Consider the following 20,894-nt stretch of genomic DNA (forward strand, 5'->3'; position numbering starts at 1 on the left):
ATATTCATTTTGGTTATCACGAAATACAGACTGGCTAGGTGTGTCCCAAGGACTGAGCTGAGAACCCCTGTCCTAGAAGCAATGCGTAAAATCTCATTTGTAAGTTGCTTTTATTTAATGGAACAAAACACAAAAGAAATCATGCTTTATTTTAAAACCATCCTTTTCTTAAGTATACACACAAATCTCTATCTTAAGGACCACAAAACGGATGTAGTCGCATATTATGGTTAAAACCAAGCTGACACTGCTACTGCACATACTTCGTCGTGCTCCTGCAGCATTATCCTCTGCCTAGAAATTCTCTTTACTCCTGAGCCTAGAAACTACAAAACGGAGCATGCTGGGAGTGGGAACAGCAGACAGGAAGTCCTCAGAACACTGAACTTGGTAACTTCGAAGTAAGGGGAAATCTATGATTGCTCTGTGTGAGTCTATTACTGAGAGATTTATAGATAAGATATAGAAAGAAAATGAAAGTTGTTTTGATTTATTATACATAAAGCTGCAGGGCAATCCTTCTTAGTTGCAAACCATAAGGATTACAAGAACGTTTCGTGCTGTATAAACTGATGAAGTTATGTTGATGCTGGACGGTATCTTTTGTGTTATTTTCTGTTCATCAAAATGAATTCTGATAAAGCGGGAGAGTTATATTTGCTTCTTTGTTTTCAAACGTATTGTGCAGTGTTAGCACACTGCAATAAAAGATTTTGAACACAATCCATGTAAAGCGATGATTAGATTGTAAGGGAAGATTGAGGTTGTAGTTTTATTCAGGTGCATATGAGGATTTGTTAGTTTGCATTTCCCTATGATATGCTCTAAATTCCTGTGAGTTAATTTAACTTAAAGTTTTTCGGTAGTCGAAAGCAGCTTTGGGAATAAGAGGGCGTCTTTTTTAAAGCTTGATTGGGACAGTTTAAACGCTGTACACAGTAATATCACGATGACAATAAATAGAAATAAAACAAAACAAAGTTTCCTTAGTATTGGGGGTGGTCAAGCATTCATTGCACCCACAGAGCTGGCATTAATGAGTTAATCAGTAAAGGATACATTTCATGCTGGCTCAGCTGGAAGTAGGTATAGACTTTTCTAAGCAGGACACTAAGTTAAAAAAAATAGTCCTATGGGAACCAACGTTTCAAAATAATAAGTTATGGTACTAAACTCACTATAAATTACCAGGCCTTGGATACATGAATTGAAGAAGTTTCTACTGAGGGCATCCAGAGTGAAGGAGTTCCCTAGAGTGATTAGAGCAGCGGGCTTTCATCCTGATTAACTGGGTTAAATTCTCAGTGCAACGCCTTGTGACTCTGGGCAAGTCACTTAACTCTCCATTGCCTAAGGTACAAAATAAGTATCTGTATATAATATGTAAACCGCTTTGATTGTAACCACAGAAATGCGGTATATCAAGTCCCATCCCCTGTTCCCTTACTTAGTATTATTCCTGTTAGTGGGGATGAGTGATTTCTATAGGTAGGGGAGGAAGAGTTGTTGATTTATGTTGTAAATATTTTATTGTATCCTGCACTGTATGTTGGTTGAAAGCAAAGGGGTTATAATTGAATCAATTAAAATTAAATGATTTGCATAAATTTATGATGATGGGAGTGACTAACAGCTTCAGAAACCTTCAGAATTTAAATACTTCCTAAGGGATAAAAAAAGATAACATGACATGGGGCGAACATAATAATTTTCTGTGTATGAAGTGTCAGCTGAGGTTTTCTAAATTATTTTGTTGGGTCTGTTGTTTTAAATTACATGGTACAAGAAGGGTTAATAGATTTTTGATGGTTTAATTACAAAATGATTCCTTCTTTTATCCTGCCTTTCTACGAACAGATCAAGAGGTAATATAAAGTAGCTTTCCAACTAAGTCAAGTGGTTCTGCAAGAAGAAGTCCAAATTGCTGTCATAAATGAGGTAAGTTAGAAGAGGAAGAAATAATGTGCCTCCATCCCACTGTAATGGTATTTTTAAACTGTTTTTAATTGTTACTGGTTTTCAGTCATGTTTCTCAGGAGGGATGCCAGTTGGCTCCAGAATCTCTGGCAGTATCGATCCTGTCCTGAGTTTAATTCGTTGCATGCATGGGGCTTATAGTTCTGATTTCCTAATTATACTCCTAGAACTGGCCAAGACTTGAACTTCTTATCTTTCCCCCTAAACTCACCTCTCCTCTTTCTTCATTATTTCTGTGGATAACTCTCGCATCCTCCCCGTCTCCTCAGTTCATAAGCTTGGGGTTATTTTTGACTCATCTCTCTCTGCACATATCCAACAGACTGCTAAGGCCAGTTGTTTCTTTCTCTATAACATCACCAGAGTTTGACCCATCCTGTCTGAGCACACTACCAAAACCCTTATCCATAGTCTCATCACCTCATGCTTAGACTACTGCAACTTGCTTCTCACAGATCTCCCACTAAACTATCTCTGTCCTCTTCAATCTGTTAAAATTCTACAGCATGACTTGTCTTCCTAGCCTTCTCCTCAAGTCACTTCATTGACTTCCTATCCATTTTCCCACACACAGTTCAAACTCCTTTTACTGTCTTACAAGTGAATTAATTCTGCAGCTCCTCAGTGTCTCTCCTCTCTTTTCCTACACCCCTCCCTCCTCCAGAAACGCCATGCATCTGGTAAATCACTCTGACCCTTCTCCTTACCAACTCCAGACTCTGTTCCTGTTACCTTTCTGCTCTATATGTTTAGAGTAGACTTCATAAGTTGGTATGTCTTGCTCCATATCTGGCCCTGTTCAAATGTAGGCTAAGACCACCTTTTTGAGGCTTCTTTTAACTCTTAACCTCCTATTCATCTGTTCACTGTCCATGTTTGGTTTCATCATTCTCACAATAAATAACTTCCTAATCCCTTATTTATGTTTTTCTGTCTTGAATAGATTGTAATCTGTGTCTAGCAGGGACTGTTCCATACATGTTTTGTGTACAGCGCTGCATATGTAGCAATACAGAAATGATTAGTAGTAGTAACAAAAGCAAGATTACATGTGATAGAGTAAAACCAAGTCTAGACTGTCCCCATCCAGTGAGTTTGGAGCCAGTGGGCAATCCCACTGCGCTGTGGCCCTGTTTCTGAGGGGAGTGTTTAGGCCAGCTCTGTTTTTTTTGCCACCTAGTCCTGCCTATCTTTCTGCCTCTGATGAGGGTATTAATTGGAAGCAATAAGACTATAAATACTGCAGTGTATGGAGCAAGAAGGTTTAATTGTCAGGAGACGGCGGGAGTGTGCTTTGCCCATATTAGAAATAAGGACTGTTTCCATGGCTTGGCGTGGACCAATAGTTTGTTTTGGTTTGAGAGTATCAAGATGGCAGCTACGGCTTCAGCCTTGTCACATAATGTCATTTCCTGTCAGTTAAACTTTTTTGGTATATAGTTGTGTGTTCTTGGCTATTCTCAGAGTGGGGCAGAGGGGTAGACTAGAGCAGTGTTTCTCAAACCAGTCCTGGAGTAACCTCCGAGTCAATTTCTTTTTAAGGAGATCTGCAATGAATATGCATGCAAATGCATTTTGGATATCATAAAACCAGACTGGCTAGTGGCTACTTCAGGAGTGGCTTGAGAAACACTGGGATAGTGAATGGATTCAAAATGGTTTGGTTTTGTTGTTTTTTTTTTAATTTATTTTTACAAGATTTCCAAACAGACAGTTTCATAGAGAACTTTAGAAATATGGATGCCATAAATCCAAATAAATAAATTAAAGCAAACTTTAGAGCTCTTCTGGATTTCCCTAATACTCCCTGAAGGCTGCCCTTCTGTTTTGTTGTTTGTCTTTCTCGTTGCCTGCATTTTACATGGTATATGCTATTTATTTTTAAGCTTATTTATTTATTTATTTGTAGCATTTGTATCCCACATTTTCCCACCTATTTGCAGGCTCAATGTGGCTTACATTTGCCGTAATGGCGATTGCCATTCCGGACTACAAATATGCACATGGTTTTGCAATCAAGTGCGTACATACATGGTAGAAGAATACATTGTGATCTTGTGTAGGTGTCTGCATTATGTAGTTGCTCAGGTGAGGACTTTAGGGTGAGAGTATTAGTGTATGGCGGTGAGGTTAGTCGGCATTTTGTGGTTGCATAGTAGTCGATATTAGATTAGAAGTGGTCTTATTTGTTCATTAAGGTCATTGAGTTTGCTCGGTCGCGTGATTAGGGTCGGTCCAATCTTAATCTTCATTCTTATTGTTTGGTAATTAGGACGGTTGTTTGTTGTATGCCTTCTTGAATAAGTCAGTTTTCAGTAGTTTTTGGAAGATGGTTAACTCTTGCGTTGTCTTTATGGTCTTCGGAAGCGCGTTCCATAGCTGCGTGCAAATGTAGGAGAAGGCTGGTTGCGTAAGCGGACTTGTATTTTTATCCTTTGCATTTGGGGTAATGGAGGTTGAGGAACGTACATGCTGATCTTTTTGCGTTCCTAGCAGGCAAGTCTATAAGGTCTGTCATGTATAATTTTGTGGACCATGGTACATACTTTGAACGCAATTCGTTCTTTTAGAGGGAGCCAGTGTAGTTTTTTTCTTAGGGGTTTGGCACTTTTGTATTTTGCTTTCCCGAATATGAGTCTAGCTGCTGTATTTTGGGCTGTTTGCAGCTTCTTAATGATTTGTTCTTTACAACCTGCGTAAATTGCGTTACAGTAGTCTAAGTGGCTCAGCACCATTGATTGTACTAGGCTGCGGAATATGTCCCTTGGGAAATAAGGTTTGATTCTTTTAAGTTTCCACGTGGAGAAGAACATTTTCTTTGTTGTATTTTTCGCATGGTCTTCTAGTGTGAGATTACGGTCAATCGTAACTCCCAGAATTTTCAGGCTGTCAGAGACCGGGAGAGTATAGTTTAGAGTGTTTATAGTATTGTTTTTATTTGAGTTGTATTGTGAAGATAAGATGAGACATTGAGGCTCATTTTCAAAGCACTTAGCCTCCCAAAGTTCCATAGAAACCTATGGAACTTAGCCTCCCAAAGTGCTTTGAAAATATGCCTCATTGTGTCTTTTCTGCGTTTAGTTTCAATTGAAATGCATCCGCCCATGAATTCATTATTTGGAGGCTATGTTGGATTTCTTTTGTAATTTCTGTTAGGCCATGCTTGAATGGGATATATATCGTGACATCATCTGCATAGATGTACGGGTTAAGGCCTTGGTTGGATAGCGATTTAGCTAGAGGTGTCATCATTAGGTTGAATAAGGTTGGTGACAACGGTGATCCTTGTGGAACCACATTCTGGTGTCCATGGTATTGACGTTTTTGATTTTGAGGTCACTTGGTAGGTTCTAGCTTCTAGGAACCCTTGGAACCATTTTAGTACGTTTCCTCCAATCCCAAAGTAGTCTAGGATGTTCGAGAGTATTTGGTGGCTAACCATGTCAAACGCGCTAGACATGTCGAATTGAAGGAGCAGCACACTGTGTCCGGTTGCTATTAGTTGTTTGAATTTGGTTATGAGGGTAGTTATCACTGTTTCTGTACTATGGTTGGATCGGAATCCTGATTGTGATTCATGTAATATTTTGAATTTATCTAAGTAGTTGGCAAGTTGTTGTGTTACCATACTTTCCATTATTTTGACAATCAGGGGGATGGATGCCACTGGTCGATAATAGGTCGTGTCGTTTAATTTTTTCTTTAGGTCTTTGGGTATCGGTGTGAGTAATATGTTTCCTTTGTCTTTGGGGAAGAGTCCATGTTGCAGCATGTAGTTCAGGTGTCTTGTGAGTTCTGTTATGAAGCGTTTGGGGGCGGACCTTATTAGATAGCTAGGACAAGTGTCTAATTTGGAGTGGGTTTTGGAAAATTTGTTGATTGCTTGAGAAATAGTGTTTTCGGTTAATAGATCGAAGCTATTCCAAATTCGATCCGCTGGGTATTCACCAGGGGTTGGGTCCATGCAGTCCATAAATTTTTCGTGGTCAGTGGTGTTGAGTGGTAACGTGGACCGTAATTTTATAATTTTCTCGTTGAAGTACTTGGCAAGGTCATGTGCCGTTGGGATGTCTGTGCTGGTTGTTGTAATTGGTGTAGTGTCTATTAATTTATTTACGATTTGGTATAACTTGTGAGCGTCTTTGTAGTTAGGTCCTATTTTGGTTCTATAGTATGCTCTTTTGGTTTGCCTTATTGTGTATTTGTATTTTCTTTGTTGTTGTTTCCATTCATTTAGTGTCTGTTCGTCTTTCCTTTCCTTCCACATCCGTTCAAGTCTTCTAACCTGTGTTTTTAGTATTTTTAGTTCTTCATTGAACCATGGTATTGAGTTTTTTCTTCGTGTGGTCTTTTGTTGTAATGGTGCAATTTTGTCTAGTGTGTTCTTACATCTGTCGTCCCAGTTTTGAAGGAAGTGTTTAGAGTCTGTCTGCATTGTCCATTCATCACTGTATATCTTTTGCCAGAATGTCGTAGGGTCAATTTGGCCTCTCGTCATATAGGTTCTGGGTTCTTGTTTGGGTTGTGTACCTTTTTTCCGCCATTGTAAGTTAAAGTTTAGTTTGTAGTGATCTGACCATGGTATCTCTGTCCACTTTGTGTCTGATATTGTGATATTTAAGTCTGAGGATAATTTGTATGTGATAAGATCAATTGTGTGACCTTTTTCGTGGGTGACTTGCATGCTGGGCCATTTAAGGTCCCATAACTGGAGGAAGTCTTTGCATTCACGTGCATTGGTTGCGTTAGGGTCTTCTAGGTGTATATTTATGTCTCCGGTTATTATTATATTGGCGTTAGATACACAGGTATTCGATATGAAATCCGTAAATTGTGACTGACTTTCTTTCCAGTTGCCTGGTGGTCTGTAGAATAGGACAATATTTAGGTTATCTATCAGATCTATGTGGTTGATCCTAACTGATTTTTTAAAAATGTTTTCCTTCAAACTATGATGTAAATCTCTTTGATTCCCCCTTTCCAGGCAGTATATATAAAGACTAATAAGCTAAATTAAATTAATCTTCACTTTGCAGTAGATGTCACTTCTGAAGGGTTTTTTTCCCATAAAAAGTAACTTTTCAAAGGCACGGCAACTCTTAAATCCCGCTTGCTTGGTCTTTGAATGTGCATTTCACCCTCTCAACTTTATACTATATAGTTTGTAGTATTCACTACACCAGTATTTCCTAACCCTTGTCCTGGAGACACATCTAACCAGTTGAATTTTCAGGAATGTGACAATGAATATGCATGAGATACATCTGTATATAGGGTCAGATTCTATATATGATGTCTAAAATGTAGGTACATTGGAATAAGCGTGTAATGCTATTCTATAAGCTGCGTCTACAGTAAGATGCGGTTTATAGAATAGTGCATAGGATGGGGAAATGCGCATACGTTTGGGCAGAGCCACTGAAAACCTGGTGTAAATGCTCGCACCTAAATGTACTTGCTTTCCCCTGAATTTTATAACACTGTGCATAAATTTGATTGATGTCCCAACAGGCCTACAATCCTCCCATGGCTTTGCTCCGTTTTTAGCAAGGCACGTTGGAATTTATGTTCACCTCTTTTTAGAATATGCCTAAAAAAAAGTGCACGTAAAGTCCAGATATTGCCGATTAGTAATGATAATTGGTTGCTATTGGCCAAATATCATGACTAATTGGCCTGTAACTCAATTGAGTAGCATGCACAAATTGGCCGTGTGCACAATTTAGCATGTGCTACTTGCCGCACCTTATACAGAATCCAGCCCATAATGATTTTCCAAGGTATTTAAATATACATGATATATATCTCACATATACTTGCTATGTAGTTTATTTATTTAATTAAACAATTTTACAAGAATACTCTTGATCTGAAAAGATACAGTATTACAAGAGAGAATTAGGCACTGCAGAACTAAAGAGACAAACGTTAATATATAGAAAAAGATTATAAAAATATAAGGAGTGTGTACCTTTCATTTTCATTTTATACAAGAGATTAATCAAAAATAGCCTTGAGACAAAAGGCAAGTAAGGTGATAGACTGATGATGAGAAAACACGCTAAGGCACAGCAGAAGAGATTACACCCCACTGTACTGCTACTTCGATAAGTCTGATGACAACTCATCTACAAGTAGAGTATTTCTTACCTGTTTTATTAAGCCTTCAGGCTAGGGCAAACACGTGTCTGGACACTGGCACTTTTTGGCTCATGGAGGAGTAACTGTGCTACTGCAGTCATGAATTGGCCCAGAATCAGTCAGCTGGGCTTTCTAGTTATGCTTGTTTACCTGGCATATAATGAAGAAAAAAATGGTAGGTTTATTCTGGCAGCCCATTGTGGTGTTGCAAAATTTTGGAAGTGACAATCGGTACCTAATTGCTCCAATGAATACAGTTACAATGGAAAAATTAACTCGTATATTGCGAGGTAAAATGACTTTATTTGAGAAATATGGAGCCTCTTTTTGATAGACTTCGGACACTTATTTCCGTGGAGAATTTTCGCACTGTGCTGCAGAGTTATGTGTCACCTTCTTTTGATTATTGTAATACTTCGTTGTGTGGTTTGCCACATACAATTTTGTGGGCCTTGCAGGTTACACATAACTGCTGCATGGGTTCTTTAAAGTTTCGGTTGGGAGGTGCATATTACGCCTCGGTTGAGGTTGTTGCCTTGGTTGCCTATGGCGCAGTGTATTGAATTTAAACTTTTGTTATTGGTGTTTCAAGCGTGGCAGGGTGCCTGTCCAAAAGGCTTAGACAAAGAAAACCTTCTTGGTTCTGCAGTGGCTTCAAAACAAACATGCACACACCACCTTCTGGCCAAACTAGAGAAAATACACTTCAGGAAATAATTCAGGCACTTTTATGGGCTTAAAAAACTCACTGTTCTACCACAGCAGGTTATAAATGTAATAGATTTTATCTAAAATATTGAAGAATTCTGCATAAATGGCCTTGCTATTTTTTTATAATTGATACTTTCCTAAATCTTAAATTAAGCCTTTGAAGAATTTGTGTTGAATTTGTTGATATGCATATATTTCCTTTTCGGATTATGATGATTCAACCCAAGTTTTTATTTTATTGTTTAATATCAGTCTATACCCTCTTTTGCTTATTGAGTGATGGTAATCCATTATACGATAGTTATTTTGATTGGAATATTTCTGTGCACTCCCATTTTAGACAGGACGTCACAGTGAGGAAGCCTCAAGTTTCTGTAGTGTTTTAGAACAGAATCTGCTGACTTAGAAAAAGTCCACAGGTTGAAACCCAGCACATAAAACATGTTTGTCTTTGCCATTTTAGAAATCTGAACATGTATTTTTCCAGTTCTGTCCCAGACACTGGTATCCTTTTCCAGTTTTGATTTTTTTTTTTGGGGGGGGGGGGGGGGTGAAAAACCACTGGGGGGGATTAAGAGGGCAGCCTCTTTGGGTGCGTTCCCAATTGGTTGGAATTAGACGTTAAGAAGTTGAGGATATTGGAGGTCTATTCCTTTCTGGAGTGGGGGTGGGGTGGGGTTTGGTGGGAGGGAGGGAGGTATTGTTAATCTTGCTACTCAATGGCAACATGGTTCTCCTTTTTTTGAATTCACCATAGAGACTGTTGATGTGCCGGATGGCACCACCTAACATGCTGGAATGTTACTAAATGGGGGGGGGGGGGGGGGGGGAATGGTTAGGGTGGGGAAGGGAGAAAATTGAACATTTTGATGTAGAATTATAGTATTTTAACAATTGCCGGTATGTACTGCTACTTGGATTGTTATATGTTTAACCAAGTACTGCTACTTGGTTTGCTGGCTATGTTTAACATGTTGAGCCATCAATAAAAATGTTGAAACATAAGAGGGCAACCTCCTCTAATCCTTTCAGTGGAGTGCTGGTCACTAAGGGGTCCTTTTACAAAGGTGCGCTAGCATTTTTAGCGTGTGCTAAAAATGTGTGCTAAACGCTAGAGACTCCCATATATTCCTCTGAGCGTCTCTAGCATTTAGCGCACGCTAAAAATGCTACCACATCTTTGTAAAAGACCCCCTAAATCCTAAGCCTGCACAAGAGCAAGTATAATTCCAAACATTGATCTTTTAGGACAGACATTTAGTACCCTTCTGAAGTAGGAATAAAATGTCTATGAACAAGCCAAAACCTTATCCCATCCTAAACGTGTCCAGGCCATTCACCCTTGCCATTTGCATCCACTTGGGTGTGAGACATGCATATCCTGGCTTTGTAAAATGGGGACTTGGACATTTCTGAGATAAATGTTTGTGTTGATATATGCATATCTAAAACAAAACGGGAGACAACAAAATACTGTACGTCAAACCAGCAGTGAAGTCAGTAGGAGTAGAGAGAAACCACATGTTTTCAATATGAGAGTAAAGAGGCACCAGTTAAAAAAAAGGCCAATAATGCTTTAATAATATCCAAGGTGTATGATTATATCAGTAAATTCACAATAGAGTGGAGCTGTTGTCTGTCCAACTGCAATATAGAGTCTACCAGAAAGTGACAGTCCTACGCATGGACCCACCATGGAACTGTTTTGGCACAAATGCCTGCTTCAGGGGTCAATGTGTCTATAAATCACAAATAAAAAGGCAAACAATAAACCAATAAATATACACAATAAAGGGGGAGGGAGGGGGTGGATAGGGGGGTGAAATTGATCCCACCACCTGTGAACGGGAAGATGTACAATAATGCTGGGCATAGTATAGCATGGAACATGGATGGAGGGAACTGCAAAAAGAGAATGGAGTGAAGTTTACAAGATGTATTAGTGTTGATAATAAAAGTTAGTGGACAGCCAGTATAACGAAAAGATGTACGGAAAAGGTTATATATAGTGGTACATATTTATTGGTAGGTCTAACATAATGGTTCAAAATGCTTCAAATGTTGGAAATATTTCAAAATATTCAATAAAAATTCAAGTAAAAAAAAAATACACAATAAAATACGTAAGTGAAATAAAAGAATTAAAAGCTTAGTAGTTCATATAATCATTGAAAATTATATACAAAGTATGCAAGAAGGTGTTCCAAAGAAGAATGTTAAAGAAGTATCTAGAGTCCTTTTACTAAGGTGCACTAATGGATTTAGCGTGCACTAAATGATAAGAAGCCCATTATATTCCTATAGGCATCTTATATTTAGTGTGCATGCTAAATCTATTAGTGCACCTTAGTAAAAGGACCCCTGAATGTATTAGCATTTATGTATGAAACTCAATGGACTGGAAGAGTGGCCTAGTGATTAGAGTAGGTTCAAATCCCTTCTGCTCCTTGTGATCTTGGGCAAGTAACTTAACCCTCCATTGCCTCGGGTAGAAACTTAGATTGTGAGCCCTCCAGGGACAGAAATACCCAGTATACCTGAATGTGCTTCAACAGGCAGGAACAAAAGGATTGGAGCAGGCTAGAGGAGAGACAAAATGAAAATGGCAGGTAGTTGCAGAAGAAGACCAGAGAGGGTTAGGTGAGGGCAGGAGTGTGCTGGGGGTTAGGGGAAGGGCCACAGCAGGTCAGACTGGGGAAGGTGGAATGCAGAACAAGAACTGTGGCCCAGATTGGTCTCTTTATCTGTCGTCATTTACTATGTTACTATGTTAGATCTATATTCACCTGCCACCTGTCCCTCATCTCTTTCCCACTTCAGTTTGCCTGTGACTGGGGTTGTACTGAATTTAAACTGGAAGGACAGAGGCCTCGAATGGTCACCCATAATGCCAGGCCAATGTGCACAACATATATATCTTTCTGTTCTCTGGTATATATAGCCAGACAAGCAAGCAAGCAAGCAAATTGGGTCCTCCATGTTGCCATGAATACCAGTAATAATTTGATTCTATATATGATAATTTGTCAGCTGAAGAGTGTCCTGATGCACTGTTCGATCCAGCTCAAACACAGTACGTACAATTTTCTCTGACAGAGTGGTCCTGCAACTGATTTTAGTATTTACAGACTGTGTAAGAGTGGTGGACAATTATTAATTTCCCCATCCTTAGCTCCCCCAACTTCCTTGACTTACAGTCTCCCCACTCCTGCTCAATTATCCCCCAAGGTGCTACCCTTCTCCCAGCTCTACCTCCTTCCCTCTAGGTTTGATCTGTTGAGCTTCCTCCTTTTACTTACATGGCCAACATTACTTATTCTGCCACTTCCAGCTGCTGAGGTCAACTACCGTCTCCCCCCTCTTTAATGTTTAATGTTTAAATTAAAACATTTTATACCACCTTATCTATTAAAATAGGTTAGGGCGGTTTCCATTTCTAAAACAAAACATTAACTTGCAAGGAAAAGGAACACCAGTTACTGATAGGAAAACAGAGGACCCACTGAACCATTTCAACCAAATGCCGAGGTACAGAAATGTGTTTTTTGTAGAGTTGTTTTGACTTTTTTTCTACAACAGCTCTCCGTGGATAGTTGCCTGAAGATCATTAAGTGCAAGAAAGTAAAAAGGAGAACTTCTAGTGGATTCTAAATATGCTAATTTTGGGGCGGGTAAAACCAAATGATGGGATCTACACAGCCAGTGTTACTCAGCCTCCCACCCCCCCCCCCCCCCCCGAAGCCAAATTCTGTGTGCTGCACTTAAAATACTGTGCACTTGGGGAATTCTTTGCAAATTTGACATTGTTCTGTTTTGTGCATAATTCCCCCACGAGTAAGGTAATGGAAAATATTATGGACATCATATTTATGAGCTTTATTTGGTAAATAACTATTTATTATCCTAATTTATTCAAGGTGTTGCTACCCTGTTTCTAAACTTCTTCATAGAGTTGTCTGGGGAAGAATGCTTCGCCTCTCTTTGATAATCATCATTGTCTTACTTCTTGTACTTGGAGCCCTGACGGCTTTGCTTCCCAATGTCAAAGAGGATCGAACTGCTGTATTGAGAAGGCAGCAAGACTCCTCCAGAAGGCCAGGTCTGGCTTCATTTACTCTGATCATGCAAACGTACAACCGAACGGACATCTTGCTGAAACTCTTGAATCACTACCAAGCTGTTCCCCATCTGCACAAAGTGATTGTTCTATGGAACAATATTGGGGAAAAGACACCTGAAGGGTTATGGCACTCCCTTGGCCCCCACCCCATCCCAGTCCTGTTCCAGGAGCAGACTGTGAACAGAATGAGGAATAGGCTCCAGCCTTTTCCAGACCTGGAAACGGAAGGTAAGGACCTTGGCCTTGGAGGGTTTTGATTTCCCATGTGGCCCTTGAAAGGAAAAGCAGAGTGCAACATGTCCACAGCTGGCAATTTAAATGAGCCAATAGTTGTTGTTAAATGTAGTTGGTTCCATGTGCTGTTCTCAAAGCTATTGTAATTAATCTTTAAACCCTACGCTGTTCCAAACAGTGCTTTAAAATTAGCGCCGGAACAGCGCGGGGTAGTAATACCCCTATGATCAAAGCTAATGCACGCTATTAGCTCTGATCATAAGGGTACTTCTATGGGAGGATTGTATCTGGGCATGCATCCAAGGCACAGTCCTCTTGTAGTTGTTTGACAGATCTAGGCTGTCAAACATTCCAAGGGATGCAGGTCCAGTGGACCACCAGACACCCCCCCTTCTGACAGAAGAGAGAGGACTGGACCTCCAGCCCTTTCCTGGTGGTCTAGCGCCCCTCACAGACCCCTCCCGTACCTTCAAATGACAAAGAAGGGAGTAGCAATCCATCCTCTTTCCAGCACCACCTCCAAAATGGTGGCACCCTGCCCTTCCCAGTGTATCCTGGGATGTGCTGGGTGGGGCTTCCCTACTATGTAAGGGAGAAACTCCCTAATGTGGTAGGGAAGCTCCACCCAGCGCATTGCCATTTTGGATGCGGTGCTGGAAGGAGAAGGGTGCTACTCCCTCCTCTGTCATTTGAAGATATGGAAGGCACTAGACCACCAGGGGAGGGCTGGAGGTCCGGCCCTTTCTTCTGTTGGGAGGGCGGGTCGTCTTCTGTTGGGGAGCTTTTCTGTCAGGGGGTTTCTGGAAAGCATGGAAAGTTTGCATGTTTATATTTGCCTAAGGCAGACTTTTTGCTTACTTTTGCAATTTTTTTTATATAAATGCTGTACATGTTGTTTCCATTTTTTGTCTTGTTGTATTTATTTCGTTGTTTGTAATGGTCATCTTTTATGTCTGCTGTTAAATAGGGTATTTTTACTATTTATGCAGCCAAAACAAGGCAGGTGGAAAACACTGCATAGTAATGAAACCCAAAAAGGTTGCCTGAATTTATTCTTCTGTTACACATTTTATTAAATTTATATAATTTATTTAAAAAATTAAAGGCTCCTTTTACTAAGCGGCGGTAAGCCCAACGCGGGCTTACTGCTCGCTATACAGGAAGTACCGCTGGGCTACCATAGCAGCCCGGCGGTACTTCCCACCCCTAGTGCGCCGTCATTTTCCAACACTACAAAAATGTATTTATTTTTTGTAGCGCCGGAGTCTACCCAGCGGTAATTGGGCAGTGTTGCGTGCTGGCCAGTTACTGCTGGGTTAGCGCGGGAGCCCTTATTGCCCGATGGTTGGCGGTAAGGGCTCCCCCCCCCCCCCCAAAAAAAAAGGCTGTGTGGCAAGTGCCACACGGCCATTTCCTGTAGGAAAACAGGACTTCCCTTTTGCCAGCTGCAGTAAAAGGGGACATCGGCACATGTGAAAAACATGTACCAACGCCAGCACATTTTGTCGCGGCTTGGTAAAAGGGGCTCTAAACTATCTAGTGTATCTGAATGTAACTCACCTTGAGCTACTACTGAAAAAGGTGTGAGCAAAATCCAAATAAATAAACCATTAATCAACACAAGAAAAATGATATCCTTTAAAAAAAGGAGTAAGTAAAAGGGGCGATCAGGGAAGACAAAGCCGTAGCAGAGAGATTAAATGAATTCTTTGCTTCAGTCTTCACCGAGGAAGATTTGGGTGAGATACCGGTGCCAGAAATGGTGTTCGAAGCTGACGAGTCGGAGAAACTGAATGAATTCTCTATAAACCTGGAGGATGTAATGGGGCAGTTCTACAAATTGAAGAGTAGCAAATCTGGACTGGATGGTATTCATCCCAGAGTACCGATAGAACTGAAAAATGAAATTGCGGAGCTATTGTTAGTAATATGTAATTTATCCTTAAAATCGAGCATGGTACCGGAAGTTTGGAGGGTGGCCACTGTAACGCCAATTTTTTAAAAAGGTTCCAGAGGAGATCCAGGAAATTATAGACCAGTGAGTCTGACGTCGGTGCTGGGCAAAATGGTAGAGACTATTATAAAGAACAAAATTACAGAACATATTCAATAGCATGGATTAATGAGACTATGGGGCTCATTTTCAAAGCACTTAGCCTTCCAAAGTTCCATAGGTTTCTATGGAACTTTGGAAGGCTAAGTGCTTTGAAAATATGCCTCAAAGTCAACATGGATTTAGTGAAGGGAAATCTTGCCTCACCAATCTACTACATTTCTTTGAAGGGGTGAACAAACATGTGGATAAAGGTGAGCCGGTTGATATTGTGTATCTGGATTTTCAGGCGTTTGACAAAGTACCTCATGAAAGACTCCAGAGGAAATTGGAGAGTCATGGGATAGGAGGTAGTGTTCTATTGTGGATTAAAAACTGGTTAAAAGTTAGAAAACAGAGAGTAGGTTAAGTGATCAGTATTCTCAATGGAGAAAGGTAGTTAGTGGGGTTCCCCAGGGCTCTGTGCTGGGACCGCTGCTTTTTAACATATTTATAAATGGCCTAGAGATGGGAGTAACAAGTGAGGTAATTAAATTTGCTGATGACACAAAGTTATTCAAAGTCATTAAATCGCGGGAGGATTGTGAAAAATTACAAGAGGACCTTACGAGACTGGGAGATTGGGTGTCTAAATGGCAGGTGACGTTTAATGTGAGCAAGTGCAAAGTGATGCATGTGGGAAAGAGGAACTCGAATTATAGCTACGTCATGCAAGGTTCCACGTTAGGAGTCACAGACCAAGAATGGGATCTAGGTGTCGTCGTCGATTATACATTGAAACCTTCTGCTCAGTGTGCTGCTGCGGCTAAGAAAGCAAATAGAATGTTAGGTATTATTAGGAAAGGAATGGAAATAAAAATGAGGATGTTATAATGCATTTGTATCGCTCCATGGTGCAACCACACCTCAAATATTGTGTTGAATTCTTGTCACCGCATCTCAAAAAAGATATAGTGGAAATAGAAAAGATGCATAGATGGGTGACAAAAATGATAAAGGGGATGGGACGACTTCCCTGTGAGGAAAGGCTGAAGCGGCTAGGGCTCTTCAGCTTGGAGAAAAGGCAGCTGAGGGGAGATATGATAGGTCTATAAAATGAGTGGAGTTGAACGGGTAGAAGTGAAGCGTCTGTTTACGCTTTCCAAAAATACTAGGACTAGGGGACATGCGATGAAGCTACAATGTAGTAAATTTAAAATGAATCGGAGAAAATGTTTCTTCACTCAGTGTGTAATTAAACTCTGGAATTCATTACCAGAGAATGTGGTAAAGGTGGTTAGCTTAGCGTTGTTTAAAAAAGGTTTGGACGGCTTCCTAAAGGAAAAGTCCATAGACCGTTATTAAATGGACTTGGGGAAAATCCACTATTTCTGGGATAAGCAGTATAAAATGTTTTGTACTTTTTTGGGATCTTGCCAGGTATTTGTGACCTGGATTGGCCACTGTTGGAAACAGGATGCTGGGCTTGATGGACCTTTAGGTCTTTCCCAGTATGGCAACACTTCTATATGTACTTATGAGGAAAAGACCTCAAGGGGGAGGAAATTTCAGCCCTGTAATTACAGGCTTAGCAATTGTTTTTCTGTTTAGATCTTGTTTTGGGAATTAATTCAAGGATAAACATCTTTAGTGTGTTCTAAATCATCACAAGCAATTTTTCTCATTTTCTGCTTGTTCAATTCCACATGAAATGAAAATCTAAATATTGATTGTCCAATCTGCCACTGGATCAGCTTTAAAACCCACCAATTTGGCATCTAATTTCCGTTTTCAAGTATCATTCATTTATTTGGAAGTTTCTGTGATCAACATCACATCTAACAAACATTTGTTCAAAATAGAATTTAATCTCTCCATAAAGGCTTTTTCTTCAAAGAACAATTTGGGTCCTTTTTAATGTTCTTAAACCTCTAAGTAATTTTTTTTCCTTTTAAATAATACACAGTAGGAGTTGCTGCATGTAATGCCAATTTAATAATTTTTCTTCTGTAAACTGCAAAATATTGTGTAGCAGAAGAAGTAAATGAAGAGGAATTAATTTCAGAAATAGTTCCTCAAAACTGGCTGTAGTATATAATTGAAGACACTTTTGCCAGGCCTCCATATCCTGTCATTTGTCAAGAACCCTGTGTTGGAAAAGTGGCTTAAAATAACAGAAATAAGTGAAGCACCTGGTGGTTTGTGATATTTGGAGCAGACTGTCCTGCGGCATTCATGGATAGGAGCTCACAGGAAATAACCCCCACACACACGCACACAATGCTGCTGAAATGCTTGTTTTGTGAATTGCTTGAATTTCTGCACTTTGGAAGCAATTCCAGAGCTGGTATGGAAGTTTTATTTTTCTTGGTAATGGGTGGGGTTCCTCCCCCCCCCCCCCCCTCTTTTTTTCTTTTTAGTACAAATTTGCCCATTCTGGGCTCTTTAGGAACCACCACCTGCTTTTTATCTCCAAAGCAAATGGTGTGCCATTTAGGGTAAGCACTAAAAACGAGAAAGTCCTCTACAAAAAGATAGAAAAGAAAACAGAAGTGGAGGATGGTCAACAATAAAGTGAAAAAAGGATACCTTGGAGTTAAAGAATGAGAAATGCAAAGTTTTATTGTAAAATAAAAAGATAAAATGTAGAACAGGGCGGAATGGTGGCAACCCTGGGGGGGTGGGGTGGAGGGGTGAGCGGCGGCGACCTTGAGGGGGCGTGGCGGCAGGGACGGGTCTTCTGCTATTGTGTGACGTCAGGCTTGGCTATGGAGCCTAGCAGACCAACTCTGAAGAAAGCCACAGACACAGGCAGCAAAACGCATAGAACATTGGAGGTGAGAATAATTATATAGGATTATTTAGATTTTGCTCACACCTTTTTCAGTAGTAGCTCAAGGTGAGTTACATTCAGGTACTCTGGATATTTCTCTGTGCCAGGAGGACTCACAATCTAAGTTTGTACCTGAGGCAATGGAGGGTTAAGTGAGTTGCCCAAGATCACAAGGAGCAGCAGCGGGGTTTGAACTGGTCACCTCTGGATTGCAAGACCAGTACTCTAACCACTAGGCCACTCCTCCACTGAATCAAACAGCAGTAAAAATATTCAAATAACAATACAAAGTGTAGCATAGTATACTACTTACAATGTATGAAAATTTACACAAGGTTTTAATTGGTGTAAATTCTCATGCTCAAAATTGGGTGCGAATCCCAGCACCAAATGCTATTCAATAAAAGGTGCCCAACTCTGAGCACCATTTATACAAATGAGGCCTTTTATGGCTCCCAATCAAAGAACATATTACCTTCAAAATCTGCACCCTGGTCCACAAAATTATCTACGGTGAGGCCCCAGGATACATGACAGACCTCATAGCTCTACCAACCAGAAATATAACCGGATCATCACGAACATACCTAAACCTCCACTACCCAAACTGCAAAGGACTCAAATACAAAGCAACCTATGCATCCAGCTTCTATATAAGCACCCAACTATGGAACGCACTGCCAAAAGCTGTGAAAACAACCTACGACCATCTAAACTTCAGGAAATCACTAAAAACCAACCTGTTCAAAAAAGCATACTCTACCAACCCAACATAAATACCTACACTCTGCAACACAGGAAAACCAAAGCTCGTAATGAACACTATCCTGCTTATTTCCGAAAGGAGAAAAACGCCCATGTTCGGAAGATGGGCATCCGTGGGTGGCCAAATCGGTATAATTGAAAGCCGATTTTGGTCGTCTTCAACTGCACTCCGTCACGGGAATGAATAAAGTTGACAGGGGCGTGTCAGAGGCGTGGTGAAGGCGGGACTGGGGCGTGGTTATCGGCCGAGCAGAGATGGGTGCTCTCGGCCGATAATGGAAAAAAGAAAGGCGTTTTTAGCGAGAATTTAGGCCACTTTTTTTGGACCCTTTTTTCTCACGAACAGGTCCCAAAAAAGTGCCCTAAATGACCAGATGACCACCGAAGGGAATCGGGAATCACCTCTCCTGACTCCCCCAGTGGTCACTAACCCCCTCCCACCAAAAAAAACCCCACTTGCAAAAACCTTATTTCCCAGCCTCTATGCCACCCTCAAATTCCGTACCCACCTCCATGACAGCAGAATGTGTTCGATCCTCTCACAGCCTTTCCCTGGGTCAGATGTGGCTCTCGGGTGCACTGCAGGGTCACATCAGCATTGCATTGTGGTGGGTTTAGGGTATTGGGCTCTGTGATTTCACTAGCTTGTGTTACAGTCTCACGATGTTGGTAGTTGGTAGGCTCTTCTCCCATGGTGCTTTTCCCTCTGCTTACTGGGTCAGAGTGTGCCCTGTTTTGTTTCCGGTAGTCCACGAGGTAGTGGCCATTTTTGTAAGTCCGTTTTAGATCCCTTTCATTTGTTAGCCATGTTACAGAACTTAGTTCTTACCTTGAATGTTGCTGAAAGAGGGCATTGTACACCATTCTGCCAGCTCTGACCTACTGCTAATCTTAGTACCAGGGAGACTCGTTGCCAGTGGGGCACAACCTCTGATCTGTAGTTAACTGTGAGTAAACGCGGTTATTGACATAAAGGACGTTTTCAGCGAGATTAGTCTTACGGTGTGAACTGCTGTGCCAAGGTTATACAGCAGCAACAAGTCCTGTCCCTGGAGCAGTTTTAGTGGGTAATGCAGTGCACTTCAGGCAGGTGGACCCAGGCCCATCCCCCCCTACCTGTACCACTTGTGGTGGTAAATGGGAGCCCTCTAACCCCCCCCCAAAACCCACTGTACCCACATGTAGGTGCCCCCCTTCAAGTAGTAGTAGTAGTAGTATGGTAATGGTGTTGAGTTGTGGGGAGTGGGTTTTGGGGGGATTTGGGGGTCTTAGCACCCAAGGTAAAGGAGCAATGCTCCTGGGAGGTAATTTAAGTTTTTTTTCCTATTTTTTGAAAGTGCCCCCTAGGGTGCCCAGTTGGTGTCCTGGCATGTGAGGGGGACCAGTGCACTATGAATCCTGGCCCCTCCCACGACCCAAAGCCTTGGATTTGGTCGTTTTTGAGCTGGGACGCTTCGGTTTCGATTATCGCTGAAAAACGAAAACGCCCAGCTTAAACAAACGCCCACATCCAATGCATTTGCCTGGCACAAACCGTATTTTCGAGACTAAAGATAAACGTCCATCTTTTTCGAAAATACGATTCGGCCCACCTCTTCACGACCTGTTCTCGGAGATGGACGTTCTTACACATGGGCGTTTGCGTTCGATTATGCCCCTCTATATAACCTTTCCTCTCTTTGATCCCCATTGTGCCTGAACCTTATTTGACCACATCATCATGTATTTGTTTCTCAACTGGACTTGGTGAATGCCTTTACAGTACTATGTAAGCCACATTGAGCCTGCAAATAGGTGGGAAAATGTGGGATACAAATGTAACAAATAAATTTTCAATCGATATAAATATATTTAAAGTTACAAAACGTATTAGGTCTAAACTTACTGAATGTGATATTGCACAGCTAATTATTAAAACAAACATGGAACTACATTTCTACTTTAAAGGTAGCTATCATTAAAAATATGTAAATGTATATTTACATTTGTGTTGCGTAAATAAAAACCATATCCCATGTCAATTACACTGCAGGATTAAAAGAAGCATAAATCCTTGGTACACAACAGACCATAAAACTTCT

At 40.8% G+C, this 20,894-nt stretch overlaps 1 protein-coding gene across 5 annotated transcripts in view; it reads left to right on the forward strand.

Moving 5' to 3' along the window:
- Positions 1-342: 342 nt before the first annotated feature.
- Positions 343-20,894, forward strand: part of EXTL2 (exostosin like glycosyltransferase 2) — a 29,413-nt gene continuing 8,861 nt past the window's right edge. The window contains exons 1-4 of one of the 5 annotated variants that reach the window (XM_030207482.1): positions 343-401; positions 1,192-1,355; positions 1,858-1,938; positions 12,747-13,177. In XM_030207482.1, coding sequence (XP_030063342.1) covers positions 1,934-1,938; positions 12,747-13,177 — 436 coding nt within the window. In that variant the 5' untranslated portion in view covers positions 343-401; positions 1,192-1,355; positions 1,858-1,933. Of the gene's footprint in view, positions 429-1,191; positions 1,356-1,857; positions 1,939-12,746; positions 13,178-20,894 lie in introns of all 5 variants that reach the window. The other 4 variants (XM_030207481.1, XM_030207484.1, XM_030207483.1 and 1 more) reach the window with 4 other exon arrangements.

Source organism: Microcaecilia unicolor, chromosome 6 (assembly GCF_901765095.1).
Source record: "Microcaecilia unicolor chromosome 6, aMicUni1.1, whole genome shotgun sequence".
NCBI lineage: Eukaryota > Metazoa > Chordata > Amphibia > Gymnophiona > Siphonopidae > Microcaecilia > Microcaecilia unicolor.